Here is a 22640-nt window from a genome sequence, read left to right on the forward strand (position 1 = left end):
TGAGGTTGTAGAAACAGACACAAAAAACCTGTGAGTCTAGTAGGGTGCAAGAACTCTCATCATGTGCAGAGCTCACCTTCCTTTCCCAGAGTATTGATTTAGACAGGCATACATGTGATTAAATAGCAAAGGGAGAAGACAATGGGGTTCAATGGGCAGTAGGTGTTTACAAAAAAGAGTAGGAGAAAAGGCTTTCACTGCACTTTTTAGGATTAGGACAGTTAGCACAAGCAATTGGAAAACAGCCTTTACCACGAAGGCTGAACAACGAACAGCCTTTACAACGATGGCTGTACTGCACAAGCCCTACCGCGCGTATGCCTTAACCACGCATGTGTGTGAAGAGATCGTGGTGAGGTAAGTGGGGTTGTTTTTAGGGGTGGGAGGGTCGGTTCGTTTTTAGGGGGCGGGGGGTTTGGGGTAGATTTTAGGGATGTATGACGGTACGACGCGGGCTATTACCACGCGTACCGTTACAACGCGTGTTTTACAACGCAAGTCGTTACCACGACTTGCGCTGTAGGGAGCGGACTTAGGAATAGTTTAATTTACTATTCCAACACCAGTCCCCGTGGATAGTAGGGAAGGTGTTGGAATAGTAAATTAACTATTCCTTGAGCGCCCTCCAGCACAAGTCGTGGTTACGACTTGCATTGTAAGAGACGCGTCATAATGGTAGTGCGGGGTAACATCCGCGTCGTAAAGGATGTTCCCCAGATTTTAGGGGTGGGGGTTTGGGGTAGTTTTTAGGGGGTCGGGAGGTTCGGGGTAATTTTTAGTGGGTGGGGGAATCTGGGTCGATTTCAGGGCTTGGAGGGCCATTTTAGCGTTCAGGGCGGGTTCGGGGCGTTTTTAGGGCTTAGGGGGTAGTTTAGTTTTCAGGGCTTGGAGGGCGTATTAGGGTTCAGGGTAGGGATCATGATATCTCTTAGGATTTGGGGGGGCGGGGTCGTTTTTAGGGCTTAGGGGGTAGTTTAGTTTTCTGGGCTTGGGGGGCCATTCTAAGGTTCAAGGCAGGGGGCAGGGATCATGATACATCTTAGGAATTAGGGGGGCAGGGTCGTTTTTAGGGCTTAGGGGTTAGTTTTTAGGGATCTAGAGAGGGCGGGGTGAAAAAGTTACTAGGGCTGGGGGGAGTGGGGTAGTTTAGGAACTTAGGTTAGGGGTCGGGGTTAACAATTACTTGTAAACTCTTAACCACGAATATGTATTTATCAAATATGCCTTTACCCCTTCGGTACTCATGACGGGATGGTTCCGTCATGAGCACCGGTGCTTCTGTGCTCATGACGGAACCATTCTGTCATGCGTACAGGGGCACGAAAAGGTTCCACAACCTCCCAAGGACATTTTGCATTTTCATTGCAATGCCAATCGCGCGCAAGGCGCACTGTCATCATTGCAATGAAACTGAAACTTGACCTGAAACTTAATTTCAGTTTCATTGTTTCGGTGCTCGTGGGACTATCTCAGCCAGAAATGTGTGGGTTTGGTAGGTTTCCCTAGATGGCCGCCGAGTCCCAATCCAAAAACTGGGACCAGGTTGGTTTGTGATAGGTAATTTTGATGTTGCCTCAATAGGTTATGGGCCCTTGCCTGTTGCGGGTACTTGACCCACCCACGCAAGTAAGATGCCATTTTTCTCTAAACACTTTGGGGAATGTGGGGTGGGTGGAATTTTGTGGATCCACGCAGATTCCAGAACTTACTCCAGTATTGAAACTTTCATAGATTCCCATGCTTATATCATTCCCTGTCGTCAGAATGGGAGTCCCCGGTATACATAAAATAGCAATAGAAACCATTACAAAAACAGAACCTAGGCCTAGGCCCATTCTTGTTTTGCAACCTATTCACCTCTTTTTGTAAAAGAGACCAAACAAAATGAACAACCAATCAGATTAGCCTCACCCCTTAGCACCCTCCTGAGAGAAGCTCAGAACCTCAAATTTTTTACCGGACGTTGTGCAAGGGAGTCTCCTCCAACTTTAATTCTACAACCTTTTCACCAGTTATTTCTTCAACAACTTCTTCAAGATGTCGGATAAGGAGAAGAAGGCCCTCTTTAAAGCCTGTGCTACTTCTGGTTCTATATTGAGGACAAGCACAAAGATTGTATTTACTGCCTGTACCCAGACCATAAGGCTGCAGACTGTAAAATATGCCAAACCTTCTCCATCAAGACTCTGTGAGACCGTGAAGGGCGTCTTTTTACCTGGCTCCAGAAAGTAAAATCAAGGAAGGAGCCAGTATCCAGTGACATCTTCCAGATGGTCTGTAAAAACGGGTAGAGCTTCTCCTTCTGAGACACGCCCTGGTAAGGACTTAAAAAAGACCTCGGATAGGTCTAAAGGGCTTAGTCCTATTGAATCTCCTCACCAAGGTGTAAAGGAGAGGTATGGACTGTCAAAAGGAGTAATACTTGAGAGGAAATCCAGTTCTGTTACTCCAACTTCTCCTCCTGCGGCTCCAAAGACCTTCAAAAAGCCCTCATCTTTATCTTCTGAGGTGAAATCCTCGAAAAAGGCTCACTCGTCGACGACGCTGTTTATTTTTTATTTATTTATTTTATTTCAAGGGTTTTATATAGCGCTGGCTAGACCCGGAGGTATCAGAGCGCTTTACATGAGGTTCCACAAAATTACAAGATTACATCAGTTTCAATTTACATCAGTTGCTAGACAAATAATTACAAGAGCATAGAAAACGAGATAAGTGAAGTTTAGAGGGGAAAGAGGTAAGGGTAAAGAGGTGGGAGGGAGATACGGCATAAAGGAAAGTCTGCCCAAAGTCCAGCTGGGTAGGTGACGGTCGAGGGGGAAGTCCCAAAACTCACTCCTCTATAGCTATCAGGTAGCTCCATTGGGCTCTGGCCAAGTAGCTAGGTCTTAATGGAAAACATTTAAAGAACATGGAGGGCAAAATAAATGGAGCGTAGAGGTGAGGGGACAAGGAAGGTGAGAGAGGGAGGATAGGGGAAGAGACAACGAGGAGAGACGAAATGAAGTCTGTCTAATGGCCAACTGGGTAGGTGACGACCAAGGAGGGAGTCCCCGGCCCATCTCTCCTATAGCTAAACCAGGTAGCTCCATCGAGCATCAGACAAAATAGTTCAGTCTCAATACTTTGAGAGAGGAGAGAAGGAGACACATAACTAGAGGGAGGATGCGGGAAGAGACGACAAGGAGAGACGAAAGGAAGTCTGGCTAAAGACTGACTGGGTAGGTGACGTCCAAGGAGGGAATCCCCGACCTGTCTCCCCTGTAGCTAAACCAGGTAGCTCCATTGGGCATCAGACAAAATAGCTAGATCTCAAATGACGAGGGAAAATTTACCGGTAAACAGGGTGGGGACTAGGGCCAGGAACAGGTGGGGGCAGAGGTCAGTAGCAGGAAAGTGGAGAGGAGTAGAGCGGGGAGGGGTATTGGGTAGGCAGTTTGGTAACAGTTACATGGTAACAAACAGTTACTGGGGCATGGTGATGCATACTCAAAAAGACAAACAAATATCAATGTTACAAAGGTACATGATACAAGACGAATGTGGCATGGGAGGAAGAGGGGAGAGGTAAGGGAACAGAGGTAGGGGTAGAAACGAGGAGAACTATGTCCAAAGTCTGGCTGGGTCTTCACTCTGTTCCTCTGAGGACCCAGAGGTCTCTGGCTTTTGACCTCCCACTTATCTAGTGCCTTTGTGACTGGGGATTGTCCGCCTTTGTGCTGCAGCCGCCATGTTGGGATCAGGTGCGCCGAAAGAGGGAATCTGTTCCATGCTTGATGTTGCCTCCTTGTCTGTGGCTGGGAGTTACTGGCCTTGGAGAGCGCAGGTAAGTGCGCCCCAGCTGAAAGCGCTGCGTACACAACTCCTCCGGCTCACTCAGTACCCCGCCATCCACGGCAACCAAGATAGCATACCCTGCAACAGGCGCGCAACACCCATTGGACTCACCGGGCTTCAGCCCCCCACCGTCGTGTGTGGCAGCCCTGGATGAGACAGATCCCGGGCACACACAGAGCCGTACCCTAACGTTTCACAGGTCGTTAAAAGACCATTTGAATGTTAACTAAGCCTTGCAGTTGTTTCACCCCTTCTAAGAGCCCCTGCAGCCCCACTCTGCCTACTGATTAAAAGTTCAGCCCCCCCCCCGCCCGAAATTTTTTCTTAGGCAACCCCCCCCCCCCCCCCCGAAATGTGGCTCTAGTTGTGCCTCTGCCCTGCAACACCTCTAGTACCGTCCCAGTTCCCGGTACCTCCTGCCCTGTATTTGATCGCTTAAAGAGCGCAATATGGACGGTGAAATCAACACTGTATAGTCCGGTGTTTGCGCCACGCCCTTCACTTGGCGCGGGACAGTGTGGCCCCTCCACGCACGGCTGCCGAGATGATCTGCACGCCGCCCCCAGCAGCCACTTTTGGTAAAGTCTGCATGTGTCTCTTTGTGGTGAAGAAGCTCCACGTCATAATTTGCAGATGTGTTAGCATGCTGCTCTTCCTTCATGGGGATGTTAGTGATGGTGGTTGAAGCCAAGTCAAAGTGGTGCTGTACTAAGATATTTAGTTTGGTAGCAAGATGGCGTCCTGATCGGACACTATGCACTTCACTGGTCAAAACTGAAGAAAGCTCTTTCTTTGGACGATCCGACACAAGGCTATCCTCGCCAGCTGGGTAAGTATGGATTAGGATGAGTTCACATTTCTGAATCTGCATGAGATGATCAGAACCAGCAGCAAGCTTATTATGCTCATGGATTGTTTCATTAACGCAATCTTCCAACATACGCACATGGCTGTCACTTTTAGCATTTGTTAGACAGATTATATGTCCTCTATTCCCAACACGGTCAGCATTTTCCATTAGCATAGTACGTGCAAGGCCATGCAGTATACTGCAGCATTCTGGATCAGCACATGGATTGGGAGGTCCAACAGCAGCTAAGGCAGCCATTAACTCCTGTAAACTCTGCTCCTCCTGAACCCAGGAATTCAAAATATGAGAACCTGAATCACTGACCATGAAATTCACCTGTTTTTTAAAGGGAAATATATCATACATTATTCTACAGTACTCCATGGATGATTCAACGGCACAGGTCCATAGTGATTTAGAGATAAGAGCAAGAGGTATGATTCCCCCTGTCGGGTTTTTCGTGAGCATATCAAACTCAACATGTTGCCTGCAAGATTCTGCCATATAAGGACAGTGATCTACAACAAACACTGTTTTGTGAGCCTCCAAGAAGACCTTCATTTTTCCCTCCTATCTGCAAGCAGAAGAACTCAAACATCCGAATCCTGTTCCTTCGACTTCGATGCTAACTAGCACCAAAGGTACAGTCTTCATCGACGGTGGTTTCCTCGTCACCGACACAGGGCTCTGTGTCGTCGATTTCGACGCCCATGGTAATTGTATCGTCAACAATGGTATTGACGACTTCAGCAAGGATGTGACGACGGCTACTACGTCGACTACGATGACTGCTGGGATATCGATGATATCGATGACGGGTGCGTCGACAATGTCCATTTCTTCGTCGACGATTCTTTATCGTCGACGGTGGAAAAAAATTCTATTTCACTTACAAAACGTCGACACTGGACCTAGAGGACGCTTATTTTCACGTACCCATACATCCAGCTCACAGGAGGTTTCTTTGCTTCACAGTAGCCAATACCATTTTCAGGTCAGGGTTCTACCCTTTGGACTTCGATCTGCTCCATGGATCTTTACAAAGGTATTAGCTCCGGTGGCAGCCTTTCTTCGAAAACAAAAGCTTCAGGTCTTCCCTTACCTGGACGACTGGTTACTGAAAGCTCCTACCAGGCAGGCTGCACAAGAATCAGTCATAGCATGCACACCCCTGTTTGTCAATCTCGGGCTAACGCTCAACAAACAGAAGTCGTCTCTCCGTCCATCAAGAACAGCCAAATTTCTGGGAGTCATTCTAAACACGTCCATAAAAAAAGCTTTCCCGACCTTGGTGAAGCAAGAAAAGCTGATGACCCTGGCCTCCCGATTGTTAAAAAGACAGTTTCTTTCAGTTCTCCTCTACAAGTCCCTGCTGGGTTCCATTTCCTCCTGAATTCCGCTGATTCCTCACTGCAGGTTACAGATGCGCCCGCTCCAGGAAGAGTTAAACTTGCAGTGGTGCCAGGTTGAAGGATCCTTCGATGACTAGAACTCAGTTACAGAGGCCATGAGAGATGCCGCTTTATGGTGGATGACCAAGGAAAACATTTCTCAGGGCCTTTCCTTCAGGATCGCCCCTGCTCCACACATAATCCCTACGGATGCCTCTCTCGAAGGCTGGGGAGCAGTGTTATAAGACCTTCATGTAAGTGGCTGGTGGCGACCCCAGCATCGTCTGTTACATGCCAATCTGCTAGAGCTCAGAGCAATTTGCCTGGCCTTGCAGGCCCTTCTTCCACGAATACAACAGTCGGCCGTCCTAATACGTACAGACAACACGACGGCCATGCATTATATAAACAAAGAAGGAGGCACCAGATCTCAACTGTTGTCACAAGAAGCCCAGGCAATCTGGGAATTGGCAATTCAGCAGGAGATATCACTCCAAGCGGAACACCTTCCAGGTGTCCTCAACAAAGCAGCGGACACGCTCAGCAGACTGAAGTTGGTCAGCCACGAATGGGAGCTGGACAACTCCACCCTACAGAAGGTCTTTTGCAGATGGGGCACACCTTCCATAGATCTCTTTGCCGGTCCGGAGAACAAGAAATGCCAGTTCTATGCAAGCAGGCTTCACCATCCAGGATCGTTAGGGAATGCGCTTTCGATGGCCTTGACAGGCGCATTTGTTTACACTTTTCTCCTCATTCCTCTGATCCCCAGGCTTCTCAGGAGGCTCAAAGCAGAACCGTGCAGGATGATTCGGATAGCTCCTGCGTGGCCCAGACAGTGTTGGTTCACAGAACTGCACCTTCTCTCCCTGGATCTTCCACTTCCACGGCAGCCGATTCCTTGGCTGCTGACGATGTCCCAGGGCCAAGTCTGGCATCCGCATCTTCAGTCTCTACAGCTCTCGGCATGGCTCCTGAGCAGCGAGAATTTCTTGGTCTGAATCTTTCAGCAGAATGTATAGAAGTGCTCTCTCAGGCAAGAGCCCCAAGTACCAACAAAACTTACAGGTTGAGGTGGAAGCGTTTCTGTATTTGGTGCCAGCAGAACGGCGTCCATCCTTTTAAGTCTGAACCGCATGACGTTCTTCAATATATTCTATCATTGGCAAAATCGGGCCTGGCTCACTCTTCTATCAAGGGGCATCTAGCGGCAATCTCTCACTTCAGACGCACGTCTTCAGGCCCTTACCTCTGGTCGGCAATAATCATTAAACAGTTTTTCATGGGCCTTTCAGAGTTTTCCCTCCAGTCAAGCCTCCTCCTCCTCTGTGGCATCTGAACTTGGTTCTCGCTCAGCTTATGAAGCTTCCTTTCGAACCCATTCACAGGGCAGAGTTGAAATTCCTCTCCTGGAAGGCAGCGCTTCTAGCTTTGACTTCGGCTAGGCGTGTGGGGGAATTGCAGGCTCCCACCATTCAGGAACCCTTTCTCGAGTTCAAAAAAGCAACAGTGATTCTACGTACTAACCCAAAATCCATACCTAAAGTTCCTTCGGACTTTCATTTAAATGAGCCGGTAATTCTTAAAACTTTTTTCCTTCAACCGACTACTCCGGAAGAGAAATCACTTCACTCTCTGGACATTCAGAGGTGCTTAAAGTTTTATCTCCAACGAACTAAAGACTTCAGGAAGTCTTCTCAAATGTTTGTGTCCTTTAGTGACCCTTGTAAGGGTTTTCCCCTTTCCAAGCAAGGGATCGCTCGTTGGATTACCAACGCTAACCAGTAGTGTCACAAGGCAGCAGGCAAGCCCCTAGAAGGTCGAGTCCGTTCTCATTCCACGAGGGCGATTTCTTCTTCTGCAGCCTCTTTGCTGGAGTTCCTATCCGGGAGTTCTGCCGTGCAGCGACCTGGAGCAGTACCCCTACGTTTACAAGGCATTACTGCCTGGATTCTGCAACGCAGAGTGACACAGCAGTCGGCCAGGCAGTCCTGAGGAACTTCTTTCAGTAGTGGTGAGCTTTCCCTTTCATCCCTCCTTCCATGTTACTGTTTTATCAGCTCTTGCACATTTTTTAACCTCATGTGAGTATGTTTTCTGAAGTTTCTTAAGTATGTTATTGACCATTAAAAATGTCATGTTCATATATATGCTATGGCTTTGTTCTTAGTTTGATATTGGTCATGGTTCCAAAAAATGTGCTGACAACTGCTAGCTACTCTGATACAAGCATGGGAATCTACGAAAGTTCCAATACTGGAGTAAGAAAACAAGTTACTTACCTGTAACTTTGGTTCTCCAGTATTGGAAACTATCATAGATTCCCATGCGACCCACCCGCCTCCCCTGGGAAAGCTTCCATCTTCAGTGGTTTGGTTACACAACGGCTATGAAAATCTGAGGTTCTGAGCTTCTCTCGGGAGGGTTCTAATGGGTGAGGCTAATCTGATTGGTTGTTCATTTTTTTGGTCTCTTTTATAAAAAGAGGTGGATAGGTTGCAAAACAAGAATGGGCCTGGGCCTGGGCCTAGGCCTAGGCCTAGGTTCTGTTTTTGTAATGGCTTCGTTAGCTATTTTATGTATACCGGGGACTCTCATTCCGACAACGGGGAATGATACAAGCATGGTAATCTATGAAAGTTTCCAATACTGGAGAACCAAAGGAAAGTAACTTGTTTTCTTTCCACCACAGAAATGTTAGGAAAATGTTTTATTTTTTTTACAATTTCTTTGCAAGGAATTCTGGATAACAGAACCTGGTGAGAGCCAGTCAAGTCACCCCATCCTGGATTCTCCTGGGTGTCTAGTTTTCAAAAATATATAGGTTTTCTAGGTTTCCCTAGGTGCCGACAGAGCTAGGGTTAAAAAACTACAGCTAGGCACTTTGCAAAAAAAGGGCCTTTTTTCACTGTGAAAATGTGGTGTGTCCATGTTGCATTTTGCGCTGTTTCCTGTCGCGGGCTCTAGGCCTACCCCACACAAGTGTGGTACCATTTTTCTCGGAAGACTTCGGGGAACTCTGGGTGGGTGGAATTTTGTGGATCCACTCAGATTCCAGAACTTTTCACCACGGAAATGTGAGGAAAATGTGTTTTTCTTTACAACTTTTTTAGGTTTGCAAGGGATTCTGGGTAACAGAACCTGGTGAAAGCCAGTCAAGTTACCCCATCCTGGATTTCCCTGGGTGTCTAGTTTAAAAAAATGTATAGGTTTGCTAGGTTTCTCTATGTGCCGGCAGAGCTAGGGCTCAAAACCTACAGCTAGGCAATTTCCAAAAAAAGAGTCATTTTTCACTGTGAAAATGTGGTGTGTCCGCGTTGCGTTTTGGGCAGTTTCCTGTCGCGGGCACTAGGCCTACCCACACAGGGGAGGTACCATTTTTCTCGGAAGACTTTGGGGAACGCGGGTGGGTGGAATTTTGTGGATCCACCCAGATTCCAGAACTTTCCACCACAGAAATGTGAGGAAATGTGTTTTTTTGACAATTCTTTAGGTTAGCAAGGGATTCTGGGTAACAGAACCTGGTGAGAGCCAGTCCAGTCACCCTATCCTGGATCTCCCTGGGTGTCTAGTTTAAAAAAATGTATAGGTTTCCCAAGGGGCCGGTAGAGCTAGGGTTCAAAAACTACAGCTAGGCACTTTGCAAAAAAAAAGCAATTTTTCATTGTGAAAAAGGGTGTGTCCACGTTGCGTTTTGAGACGTTTCCTGTTATGGGCACTAGGCCTACCCACACAAGTGAAGTACCATTTTTATCGGGAGACTTAGGGTAACAGAATTGTAGAGCAACTGTTATTACCTATTGATTTTCAATGCACTTCTGTCTTCCAAATGAAAGACAATGTGTAAAAAAGAAGTCATTTTGAAAAATTACCTATAATTCTCATGAAGGTATGGCTATTCCCAATTTCATGAATGTGCAAATATCTACTGTTTCTAAACTCTATATTTTGTTCCCATTTCAGAAATAGATAGGTGTCTTTCATACCTATATTTCCATGTATACATTTTCCCAGAATTATTGCTATATACCCGGTACATAATAAAAAAACATTGCAAGTTGCTGCTCGGTTATTGTCTCTGGGCTCGTCGGGTTCTTGGTGAACCTACAAGTCCTATATATCTCCACAACCAGAAACGTCCAGCGGATGTAACTGTATATTGCTTTCAAACAGCTGTCCTATTTAGAAGAAGTTCAGGTGAAAACGTTGACACAAATGGCTGTTGTTTTCAACTAATTTTCCATTTTTCCCATATTTAACTGTTAGTTTCTATAAAGAAATCTTGAAGGATCTACACAAATGACCCCTTGCTGAATTCAGAATTGTCTACTTTTCTAAAATGTATAGCTTTCCAGGATCCATTATTGATTTCATACCAATTTCTACCATTAACTCGAAGGAGGTTGAAAGCACAAAAAATAGGAAAAATAGCCTGTCCCAGAAAAATGCCAAAACTGTATCAAAATGTTGTGTTTTCTAACAAAAGTCTGCTGGGAAGGTGGTGATTTCAGCACCACAACCCCTTTTTTGATACCATTTTCAGGGAAAAAAAGACAGTTTCATCTGTAGCCCTTTTTTCCCATTTTCAAAAACAAAACAAAAAGTCGCTGTAATTTGGCTAATTTCTGGGTCCTCTCCACGGGAATCCACAGTCCCTGGGTACCTTTAGAATCCCCATGCAGTCGGAAGAAAAGGACACAAATTTGTATACTTTTTGTGGTCAAACAGTTACAGGGGCCTAAGCGCGTACTACCCCAAATAGCCAAAAAAAGGCTTAGCACAGGGGGAAAAAGGCCTGGCAGCAATTGGGTTAACAACGAATGATTCGTTGTAAAGGCATGCATGGTAAAGGCATATTCGTGATTATGAATTTCGTTGGTTAGCCTTCATGGAACTGGCATGCGTTGTTAACACATACGTGGTTCCATCATACAACCCAAGCTATTACAAACCACTCTCTCATGAATTTGCAGACAGAGGCCCAAGCACACGTAACAAAGACATATATATGCAGTCCCCTGTGGACAGACACACACAACACTGGGGACTGATGAAAATAAAACTTACCTATGGCAGTCCACTTCGAGCCTGCATGCTTTTAAACTGGTTAGCTCACAATTCTACACTCTTCCGCCACGAACCTCTGCAGCACACCAGAACAAGTTCCGTGAGCTTCTGCCCGATCAGAAGCAGGGAAAGATTTTGAGGTAGACCCTTTTTCTCTTTTGAGACTTCTGACAGGTAAGAGCACGTATGATTGACAAGCCCTTAAGCTCCATTATCTGACATGCTTCCCTCCCTGCATGACGCAAGTGCAGCATGCCAGATAGTAGTGGGACTGTGAGGCTGGGCTGTAACAGCCTTGCTGGACACATGCACAGATAGGTAGCGGAGCCCTTTTCTACTGCCAAACTGACATTACAGCTTTAACATGCAAACAAACGGTCAGTGAAATAGTTTCTTTTCATGTAAAACTTAAAGCAGTTAGTGGTGAGGGTGGTGGGTCCACTCTCCGGCGCCCCCTACGGTGGAGCTGCTGCTAGCCTGCAAGCATATATATGGCAGCCTTTGTTTCCTTCAACAGAACGTGGTACAACCGCAACAATACACAAGCACTGGTAAGAGCTTGGAAACTGATACTTTGCACAAATTAAATTGCTTTCATTTTTATTTTTAGGTTGTCTTCACCATTTTGGATCCAGGTCAGAAATACCACATCCCTCTTTTGATGACCCCGTTTTCTTACACGACCTACAGAGGGAGCTAAGGAACTTGGCACTGCAGTCACGCCGCAGCATCATCTCTACTGAGTGCAAATTTCTCGTCGTCCTGAACCGATTCTGTATATCCAAACCCTGCCCTTGGTGCCAGACTTTGCCTGTAGAATATTACTGTACTAGGTCAGGAAAGTTGTATCACAAGCCCTTTAATACTGCTTTTCAAATGCTCATTAAAATGCTCCTTGATTTATTGTGCAGAGGAAAGTATCTTATTGACCAATCGAGCGGGGAGTGAAGGAAAGTAGATGTTATTATGCACAAGGCATGTAATTAGCCTGTAATGACACACTGATTCGGAACATTTTACAGATGGGTTTCGTATAGAAATAGTGTTAAATTGGCATAGGTTAGATGAAACACTTCTGCCAATGGTGTCACAAAAATCCATGAGATGAAGCTGTAAGGTGTCCACGCGACTCTGCATCAACCAAACCACCTCACACTAAAGTGTAGGGGGAAAAAGCCAGGCCGTCAAATCTAGTTTGGTTCTGCACATTAGCACTTGTTTTTTTGATGAACAAGTCAACTCGTTGAGATTAGTGTACACTGCATAGTTCATTATTACCACTATAACTCTAAATTGCTTTTGATGGTGTGTAGTTGAGGTGGTGTCTGTGTGGTAAATTTTTATCTCTGTACCATAGGGATTTTTTTGAAGATATTAAAGGATTGATTGATGGCCCTTTCCTCCCGGGTCATCTGTGTACCGTGTTTTTTTTATATCAAGAGGCATGGCCTGAAATGATGGCAGTCTGCAGATTACACCATGGCTTGCAGCATGGGGTAGGCAAATGAGAGGTTCGGAGATCAACCACGAAGAAAAACATTATAATGGGAAAGTGTTTCGTGAAATGTTTATCCCGGCAGAGCCTGTTGTATTCACTAGAGAGATCATGCTTATTTCAGTGACTTACCGAATACAAAATAACTTAATTTGCAATTAAAATATGTTTTAATAAGGTAGTTTTAGAAAAAGTCACATCTGTTTTCAAGGCATAAAAGTAATTTTTCTCTCCTTTCTCCGTCTCTCAAAAATCGTTAAAGTGCAGGAGTGGGATATAGGCATATTGATTTATATACACAGTTTTCTGTGAAGTGGATAAGGCAATGTTTTTAGTGTTCAGTACCATTGTAAGGCAATCATTTTCACTACGTGGGGACAGAAACAAGTCCAGCAGTGCCCTGGCCGAAGACTTGTCCAGCGACCATGCTTTCCAGCGGCTGGAACCCTAGCTCCTCCACAGGGATCCCAAAGGCTCGCAGCTTTGCCTCATAGGTCCGCAGCAGATCATTGTGAGCCTGGCAGGAAACAAAGAGCATAGAATTATTCTTCTGCTGACTCACCACTGACCGTGCTAAACACAGTGATCAGAACACGCCAGATGTCACCAGCTAGCAGATAGGTTTTGAAAGGCAGACATGAAAAAGATGATGGATTTAGTCAAAGGTGCCAGGCCACTAAATCATGCATATTGTAAACACGACTGAGATTCTGCTGTAAAAGAGTGTGTATGTACCCCTGCGTATTCACATTTTAGGTGTTTGGGCCACATTTGACACAGGCTTTTTGGAGTATATAAAGTAGTTTTTTTTAACGTACTCTTACATATTTTTGTGAATTGGCTCCATATAAATCTACAATGGGAATAAAATGTGAACATGTAGGGAATATTCATGCAAAATTGGTAAAAAAGGAAAAAATTGTGCCCTCTGCACTTTTACTAATGGAGAGTTGGACGTTTGGGGGCTGAATCACAAAGGCATGAATCAATATGTAAAAGAGCCCTCCTTTAGTAAGACTTGCCATACTCGTAAATGCTTTGTGAACAGGCCTCTGGGAAATGGCAAATAATAATAGAAACAAAAAAACAATTTTTTTTAAGCATTACCTTATTTGTGGTTAACCTTTTTTGTTTCAGTGCCTTGTTGCAAGGCATACCTCAACACATCCATAGGAATACTAAAGCAACCTACTACAATATGCAATGCACCGAAAAGCCTAAAACAGGAACAGTCACCCTACTTGTGTAGGCAAAATGCTCCCCATCAGAGCCTTTTGAGTATTGTACAACCTTCAGATGAGAGACAAATAACTGCTAACAATCTCAGTGGGAGCTGGCAGCTTTTGTACCAAGAATACTCTGTTCCATTCCACAGGCACTTCACAAAGCCAGCTCAATAGGTAGACCAAGGCCCTAAACACAAGTTTATAGCTGAAAACAGGAGATTTTGCCCAGGGATCAGAATTATGAGTTGTGTGATAATTATCACAGCCTAGGTCAAACCTCTTGAAATTTATAGGGAGAAAGGCCTGAAAACAAGACAAAACATGGAAATATGATTAGAGACTTCTAGTTACTGATTGCTTACCTTAGAATACTCCCAAAGTTGGTTTCACACTGGATCCAGAAAATGTTGAGCAGTATGTCTCCCAGTGTGCTTAGGGATGTCACCTAATACCCTAAAAACCTGTGGGGTTAAACACTGGTTCCTGTCACAGACAAATGTCTGCAACATATACTCACCTGTTTGCCTCTGAAGCAGAGAAACGACTCCAAGGCCTGGGAAGATTTTTGCGCCTTGAACCCCCAAGATGCTTTTGGGAGAGTTTGGTATCCAGAACTCCTCAGTATTAGCATTGGTCCTCTGATCAGGTTGCCCCTTCGGAAGAATCCCATCACAGCAACAGGACAGGGTCTGCCCCTGAACCTGCGCACGCTCAGTCTTCATGCATTGAGACTGAGCGGCGGCAACGGACTGTTTTTGATCTCCCTTCAAAACTTTGCGATATCATTCTGGCAGCCAGGCATTCCTCAAGTAAGACAGTATATGCCTGTTGTTGGCAAAACTTTGTAGCTGGGTGTGCTACTAAAAATTTTGAACTTCCTCTGCACCTTTGTCCGTGGTGTAATTGGTTCTTTCTTTAGCCCAGCAAGGCTTTGCTTGGGGCACAGATTCCACAGAAAGCCCTTATCATGCCCTAATGGGACCCGACCTTGGTTCTGACCTTTTTGATGAGTTCTCTCCAGGAGATCCTCGTCAACAGTCATGAGCATTTCAATGTTCCCGCCCATGCACGGGGACCCCGGAAAATATATAAAATTATATATGAAAACATATATATATATATATACATTGCAAATCATTAAGTTCTGCAGACGCCGAACAACGCCTTGACTCCTCCTCTTCACGACAGAGGCTCGTGCTGGGTGGCGAGCCCTTAAATCAATTCCAGAATCCACACTTTTAATCCTCGCATCCAAGGCAGTATGAAAAAGCACGAACTCGAGTTGCATCAAAAAAAGGATTTTATTCCGTGACTGGCAACAGAAAATTAACTTGACGCGTTTCGGGAGACTTCCCTTGCTCACGAGTCAAGTTATGTGCATATCATTGGTTTAAATAAACAAACATGTGACACCATAACATAAACAACAGACTACTGCGCTTGTCAACATACGGTAGTTAGGAATGTGTCTTTCTAATATCAGTTTTAAAAATATTCTTGTGATTTAATTCAAACGGAGATATACAATTTATAATCATGTCTGCAAACAAAATTAATGCCAACCAATTTTATCGGCTTAAATATCGCCGTGTTCATTGCACTTTTGTCAATAAAGTAATACAAATTCCTTTGGGATTTATATTGGGCCATGAGTCTTTGAATCTGCTTATTTTATAAGCAAAAGGACGATTACAATCTTAAAATCAGACTGCAGCGGTTTCCAAATTGATCACTAGAATGGAACATATCAATACAGTTATACAAATTCCTTTGGCTTGCTTTAAACTGTAATAGTTTGAAACCGCTTCGAAAAAAACAGTCGCCGATTGTAATTTGCACATACTGCCCCAGTGGGCTACAGCGAGTCCCAAATTAAATTTCAAAGGAACATAATTTTCCAGATAATTTGCAAAGTGCAGAACAATCAAGTCTTATTGTAATGATCTTCCGGTGACTGAACTCCTTTGGGGCTAAACCTGCTTGTGTGGATGTTAGACGGCTGTTGCCCAGCCGCGAAGTACAGTCCACTGCTGCAAGGCAGGCCCATGCAGGCGCCACGTCGGCGCTGCACTTCACGGGAGGAAGAAGGCTGGCACTGTTGCAGGGCTGGTGCTAGCCGTATGTTCATGTTGGAGACTGTAAAGCGTGGCAGGTATACCGGCAGCCCTCAGCACAAACACACATGGGAAAAGTATTTTGTTTATGAAGCATGAGCGAGAGAGCATATGGATATATATATATATATATATATATCTGTAATCTCTCTTCACACACAAAAGAGAGCAGAGGCCACATCGGGGGAAACCGCAAGGAAGCAGCTTTATTGGCAAATAATGGCGAATGCATTTCGGCTTTTAATGCCTTCCTCAGCGCCCAAAGATGTTCACAGCAGCTTCCAATTTAGCATCATGTTGAATCCTGCCGCCCCCTTTGTTGAAGAAGGTCGGCTCCGCCCCCTATGTAGATGATGCACCACCTGTTGCAGCCTACCGTGTAGCGCTGAACTGCAACACCCAGAATGCACAGGTCCGATCCCAGGTAGGTGGTGATAGGAATGAAAACCCAGTGGGGTGGGCGGAATGTCGGATTTGCAGTTAAGAGAGCCCAAATAATGAATCCTTGAAATGCCCGCAAAGTTTTTCCCTCGAGTCCCCTCACCGCCTCAACCGGTGTGCTGCAGACCAAATGTCGGCGGGGGTAGATGTGACAGTGCACGTCACCCAAAGCCAGGTGTATATATATAAAACACAGAAGTTGCCTCCAGAATGAAGCCACAATCACAGCAAGTAGATCCTTTTATTCGTGAAATGCAGGACAAACAGACTAGCTGCTTCTTTCCAAATGTCTCGAGCCAAACGCATTTCGAGCGTAACACCGCCCTTGTTCACTGGCAGAAGGGGAAAGGCAGCGTACGCACCAACAGCGCAACTTAAATGTCCCGCCTCAGTGGGCGTCTGCGCTAGGAATGCTGGTAGTTGTGGTGCATAACAAATATGATCCCAAGTGGATTGCATGCCTTGCCCCAAAAATGTTCAAAAATAAATACCCAAGTTGGCTGCATTGAAGTTGTCCGGAATTTCATCCTGCCCATACACCATCCACGAAGCGGAATATATATATTGTGGAGAAGTGTGGCTCACTGGTTAGAGCAGGCAGACCCTGAAGCAGAGGTCAGACCCGGGACCAGGGTTCAATTCCCGACGCGGCAGGGTCTTGAGCTCAAATGTCCACGGACTCGATAATTCTCGCTTCGGTGCCTGACCTAATCATGGGTTCACACTCTGCAACTCTGGGCATTAAGCTTGCTTAATCTCCACAACGGCCCCCGCGGCGGGATGCCTGGCTTTCACCTTGGGGATGCCCTGTAGGGGCTATCTCACCGGGAAAAGCCAGGACGGGTTCCCAAGGCAAGCGCTTAGAGACCCCTGGGTGATAAGCGCTATATAAATCTACAATACAATACATATACATACACACACACACATATATAATTAATTTTTTTTAAATAAACAATGCAGCCTTCCAGACATAGTAGGCTAAACAATGCTGTGAGATCTTGTCTTTGCACATCCACAAACAAATCAGGAAGACCCAAAGGCACGTGAACTGCTTTTAATGAACAGCAGAAAAGTTGTCCTGCAAAGAGAAAGGCAGGCATTGTTAGCCCATAGGCTGCATTGTAACTTCAATAGCATAGAAACTGAAAGCAAATGTAGAAACACAAAAAACTGGCACTGTGCTTTTAAGGCAGCCATGCCCCCTAGCTTCCCATCATGCCTCAGGGGTGTCAGTTAGGTCAGTTGTTCTTTCCGGCTTTCAGTCAGGACCTTGGTTAATCCGCTCCACAGATTTTTTGACTTTTTTGTCAGAAATTATCTACTATTTTCACTTAAAACCAATTACTTCAACATCTAACACCTGTTGGAGTAGTGCTTTACATTTTATCAGGCAGTTTGGCATTTTTTCTCTCTCAGAAATGCATTCTCTGTTTGATCCTTGTCCTTCCTGTGGTAAAAAGGCCAAAACAGATTCTCATTCTGTTTGTTTTCTCTGCCTACCAGATTCTCATGTTCCTGAGACTTGCCAACACTGCCAATCTTTATCAAGACATACTCTCTCGGACAGAGAAAAGATTCGCCTTTATGGTCTCTCTGAAAAGGTAAAAGCTTCTACCTCTAGAGGCAGGTCTCCTGTGAGAAAGAAGAAGAAGAGACCCAGATCATCTTCCAGAAGCAAAATCGCGGTCTGTTCTTCATCGGTGTCGGGCGTGGCATCGAAAATGCCTCCACTGGCGAAGAAAACATCGACGACAATCCCTTCAGCGGCGGGTTTGCTGTTGAGAGTACTTCGCTCATCGTCATAGACTTCCAAACACAGAGGTATGACATCAGCGTGGAATCCTCGGCGATGATCGGCATCCAGGAGTCGCTCTTCGTTGCTGCGGGATCGCCAGACGTCGAGACATCGCTCTCCATCGTCGCATTCGGTACGGCGTTCGACATAGATGTGCAGTCCTCCGTTGCATCAACCAGACGGCGATCAACGTCGAGGCCTAGATCATCTACGACGTCAAAAAAGGGTTCAACGCTGAAACAGACCCCTCCGTTGCAGCCCACTAGACAGCGCTCAACGTCGAGGCCTAGATATTCTATGACGTTGAGAAGGGATTAGACGTCGAGACGGACTCCTCCGTTGCAGCTCATGAGACAGCGCTCAACATCTAGACGTAGATTGACGGTGTCGAGAGGTTTGACATTGAGAAGAATTTCACCATCACATTCTCCTCGTAGCGACGTTGAGGCTTGGGACTCTGTTGGGTACTCCTCTTCCAACGTCGAAGCACAAGACCCTGTAGACGGGGCATCGGTTGACATCGAGGCAGAAAGAATCTATACAGCTGACATCGAGGCCAAGGTCTCCATCAGGGGACTCACAGGTCTTAGTGGCGCATAGCCGCTAAAGGTCGAGACACTCACAGGTATCAACGTCGTCACATCATTCGACCTCAGGGAGACACCGTTCTGCATCAAAGGACCTCTTTGAGCATTCAGCGTCGCCTGCAGGATCTACACAAGTCATCTCGACGTCAAGAAGCTCTTCTTCTCCATCTCCAGAACGGCGAATGCAGAAATCCACTCAGCAGATCACAGTTCCTCTTGGACAACGAAGAGAAGACCATAGATCTCCTTCTGTTCATCTCTCTCCCAGGTGGCTCCTCCCAATCCATCACTGGCAGAAAGAGACATCAACACAGGTTCAACAGCCTTTGGACTATTCAAGACCTCACCATAGATCTCCTCTGGCTCGGCTGGTGAAGGCAGTAGACCGATCACCCTCCACACCATCCAGGAGTCGCCAAAGGGACAAGTCGCTATCAAGTCATAAATCCACTTCTCATGGCCGTCATAGGAGACGAAGAACACCTTCTTGGTCGTCCTCCTCAACCCACAACTCCAAGAGGGATTATTCTCCCACACTAACGGACAGTCCACCCTTCAGAGTGTCGCCTGTCGACGACATCCGCACTTTTCATGATGTCCTGTCAAGAGGAGCACAAAAGTTAAACATAGAGGTGTCCGCACCTCAGACATCTATGTCTGTTATTTTTGAGACTCCGCATCAGAGGTCTGCGTCGAGGCCTCTGCTGCCATCGGTTCCTGGTCTCTTACAACCAATCATGGACTTTCCTTTACATCAACAACAATCAAAACGGCTCCGGCAAGGATCTTAAAGAAATATAGAACAGCAGAGCAAGATCCTCTGTTCCTCAGGTCAGACCCTCCACCAGATTTGTTGATTATTAAGGCCGCAAAGAAGACCCATGCAGTGGCCCCTTCCTCGACGGTCCCCCCCGGACAAGGAGAGCAGAGCTCAGGATTCTTGAGTGAGGAAAGGCAGAGGAGCAGCAATTACATATAAATCTGCTGGAGCTCAGAGCGATCCGCTTGGCATTACTGGCTTTTCTGCCAAGGATAAAAGGTTTGCCGGTGTTGGTAAGAACAGACAACACCACGGCGATGCATTATGTGAACAAGCATGGCGGAACGAGATCTCTCTCCCTGTCTCAGGAAGACCAGGAGATATGGGAATCGGCTCTTCAGCAAGAAATATCGTTGGCAGCAGAACACCTCCTGGGGGATCAAAACGTCAAGGCGGATACTCTCAGCAGGCTAAAATCGTCCTGCCACGAATGGGAGCTGGACCAGGGGATACTGGACAGCGTCTTTCGAAGATGGGGAACACCGATAGTGGACCTCTTTGCTACAAGGGAAAACAGAAAATGCCAGTACTTCGCAAGCTGGCTTCCCCAGAAGGGATCTTGGGGGAATGCGTTTTCCATGGCATGGTCCAGCATCTTTGCCTACGGTTTTCCTCCAATTCCTCTTCTCCCCCGTGTACTGGTGAAGATCAAGAAAGAGCCGTGCAGGCTGATCCTAGTAGCCCCGTGGTGGCCCAGACAACACTGTCTGAGGACCGCCCAATTCGGTTGCGCCTAATTCCATTGCTTCTGACAATGTCCAAGGGGCAGGTGCTCCATCCGGACCCGAAATCCTTGCGATTAGCAGCCTTTCTTCTGAACACTGTGAGTTTAGCCATCTGAACATCTCACATGAATGCAGGGAGATCCTGTCCAAGGCCAGAGCGGAGAGTACTAACAAAACCTACAGGATGAAATGGAAGAGGTTTTGTCTGTGGTGTAAGAGACATGATGTTCACCCTCTTACTGCTGCACCTCATCAAATTATACCTTACATTCTGCTGCTAGCAAAGTCAGGATTAGCACACGCCTCCATCAAGGTGCATTTGGCTGCATTATCCCGCTACAGGAGGTCATCGTCAGGCCTATCTTTATGGTCCTCAAGGATTATCAAACAATTTATGAAAGGGATATTCAGAGTCTTTCCACCAGTAAAGCCTCCACCACCATTATGGAATCTGAATATTGTACTCTCTCAATTGATGAAGCCACCATTTGAACCGATACACAGGGCAGACCGGAAGTTCTTGTCCTGGAAAGTGGCTCTTCTCATTGCATTGACTTCAGCAAGAAGAGTAGTGAACTTCAAGCGCTCACGATTCAGGAGCCCTTCTTGCAGTTTCAGGAGGATAAAATGATTCTCAGGACAAACCCGAAGTTCATTCCGAAGGTGCCAACTGATTTTTTTTGAACGAACCATTGGTGTTGAAGCGTTTCTTTCCTCATCCATCAACAGCGGCAGAAAGAGTATTACACTCGCTGGACGTTCAGAGATGTATGAAATTTTACTTGAAGGAAACTAAGGCGTTTCGCAAGTCTTCCCAGATATTCGTCGCCTTCAGCGCACCCAGGAAAGGTTTCCCACTGTCGAAGAGGGGAATTGCCAGATGGATTTCCAGTGCAATTGTCTACTGTCATCAAGCTGCTGGAAAGCCTTTGAATGCACGAGTCCGTGCCCATTCCACGAGGGCGGTGGCCACATCCACTGCACTGTTTTGAGGAGTGCCAATCCAGGATATCTGCAGAGCAGCAACCTGGGCATCTACGCACACCTTCACCAAGTACTACTGCTTGGAGGCAGCCGCAGAATCGGATGCGGCGGTGGGAGAGGCGGTACTGCGGAATATCATCTAGTAACGGTGAGCCTTTCTTGCATCCCTCCATCCATAATTTCTCTTGTTTACAAAGTCACATTTCATATAAGTATGTATATATGTCTATGAGATTATGCTTCATTTTCTAATGGTATTGCATGATTGTGTAAGGTATCAGGAAAATGTGCTTTGTTTTTTCACTGCTCGCTATTCTGATTCAGGCATGTGAATCTATGAAAGTTCCAATACTGGAGTAAGAAAACAAGTTACTTACCTGTAACTTTAGTTCTCCAGTATTGGAATCTTTCATAGATTCACATGCACCCACCCTCCTCCCCTGAGAGGCTCACCTCGGATTTAGCACAAGAAGTGTGTTATGTGCACAAGTGCGCGAAAAATCTGAGGGGCAGAAGGTTCTCTCAGGAGTGTTCTAGAGGGTGAGGAGCTCTGATTGGTTCAGGGAAAAGTTTGGCCTTTTTTTACATAACAAAGGCTATGGGTTGCAAAAGGGAAATGGGCCTAGGCCTCTTTTCAGTTTGCTATACTACTAAGCACTGCTTTTTTATATACCGGAGACTCCTGTCTCGACGACGGGTAATGATTCAGGCATGTGAATCTATGAAAGATTCCAATACTGGAGAACTAAAGTTACAGGTAAGTAACTTGTTTTCTTCAGGCCTATTCTGGATCTTGGTTCCCTCAACAAAGTCATCCAAAAAGAAAAGTTTCATTTGCTGGCGCTCCATCAAATATATCCACATCTTCAGAAAGGGGACTAGATGTGCTCGATAGACCTCCAGGGTTCCATGTTCCTATTGTTCCACTACATTGGAAGTTCCTGCGCTTCATGGTAGGCTCTAAGCATTATCAGTACAGAGTCCTACCGTTCGGCCTGAAATCTGCACCTTGAGTATTCACAAAATGCATAGCAGTGGTAGCTGCTGCTCTATGTCGCCAAGGTCTGTTCGTCTATCCATATCTCGACAACTAGCTTCTAAAGGGCTCATCTCAAACTGTGAGCGACCACTATTGAATCTGCCTGAACTTGCTGCAATGCTTGGGCCTTCATGTAAATATGGAGAAATCAATCCATCAGCCCACTCAAAGTATTCCCTACCTAAGGGCTACTCTGGACTCAAGCACAAGAAAAGTGACTCCTTCGGAGGAGAGGCTATTATCAATCAAGTTGAAGTGCAATCTCC

General features: G+C 45.9%; 2 protein-coding genes across 4 annotated transcripts in view; one reads left to right on the plus strand and one right to left on the minus strand.

The window, feature by feature from the left end:
* Positions 1–12055, plus strand: part of LOC147677881 (blastomere cadherin-like) — a 352327-nt gene extending 340272 nt beyond the window's left edge. For 2 of the 3 annotated variants that reach the window (XM_086945778.1, XM_086945777.1), the window contains one exon: positions 11756–12055. In XM_086945778.1, the coding sequence (XP_086801904.1) occupies positions 11756–11845 (90 nt within the window). In that variant the 3' untranslated portion in view covers positions 11846–12055. The remainder of the gene's footprint in view (positions 1–11755) is intronic. The other variant, XR_015302467.1, reaches the window with a different exon arrangement.
* DRC4 (dynein regulatory complex subunit 4) overlaps positions 11734–22640 on the minus strand; it is a 99053-nt gene continuing 88146 nt past the window's right edge. The window contains exon 11 of the mRNA XM_086945779.1: positions 11734–13157. Coding sequence (XP_086801905.1) covers positions 13008–13157 — 150 coding nt within the window. The 3' untranslated portion in view covers positions 11734–13007. The remainder of the gene's footprint in view (positions 13158–22640) is intronic.

The sequence above is a fragment of the Lissotriton vulgaris genome, chromosome 12, assembly GCF_964263255.1.
Source record: "Lissotriton vulgaris chromosome 12, aLisVul1.2, whole genome shotgun sequence".
NCBI lineage: Eukaryota > Metazoa > Chordata > Amphibia > Caudata > Salamandridae > Lissotriton > Lissotriton vulgaris.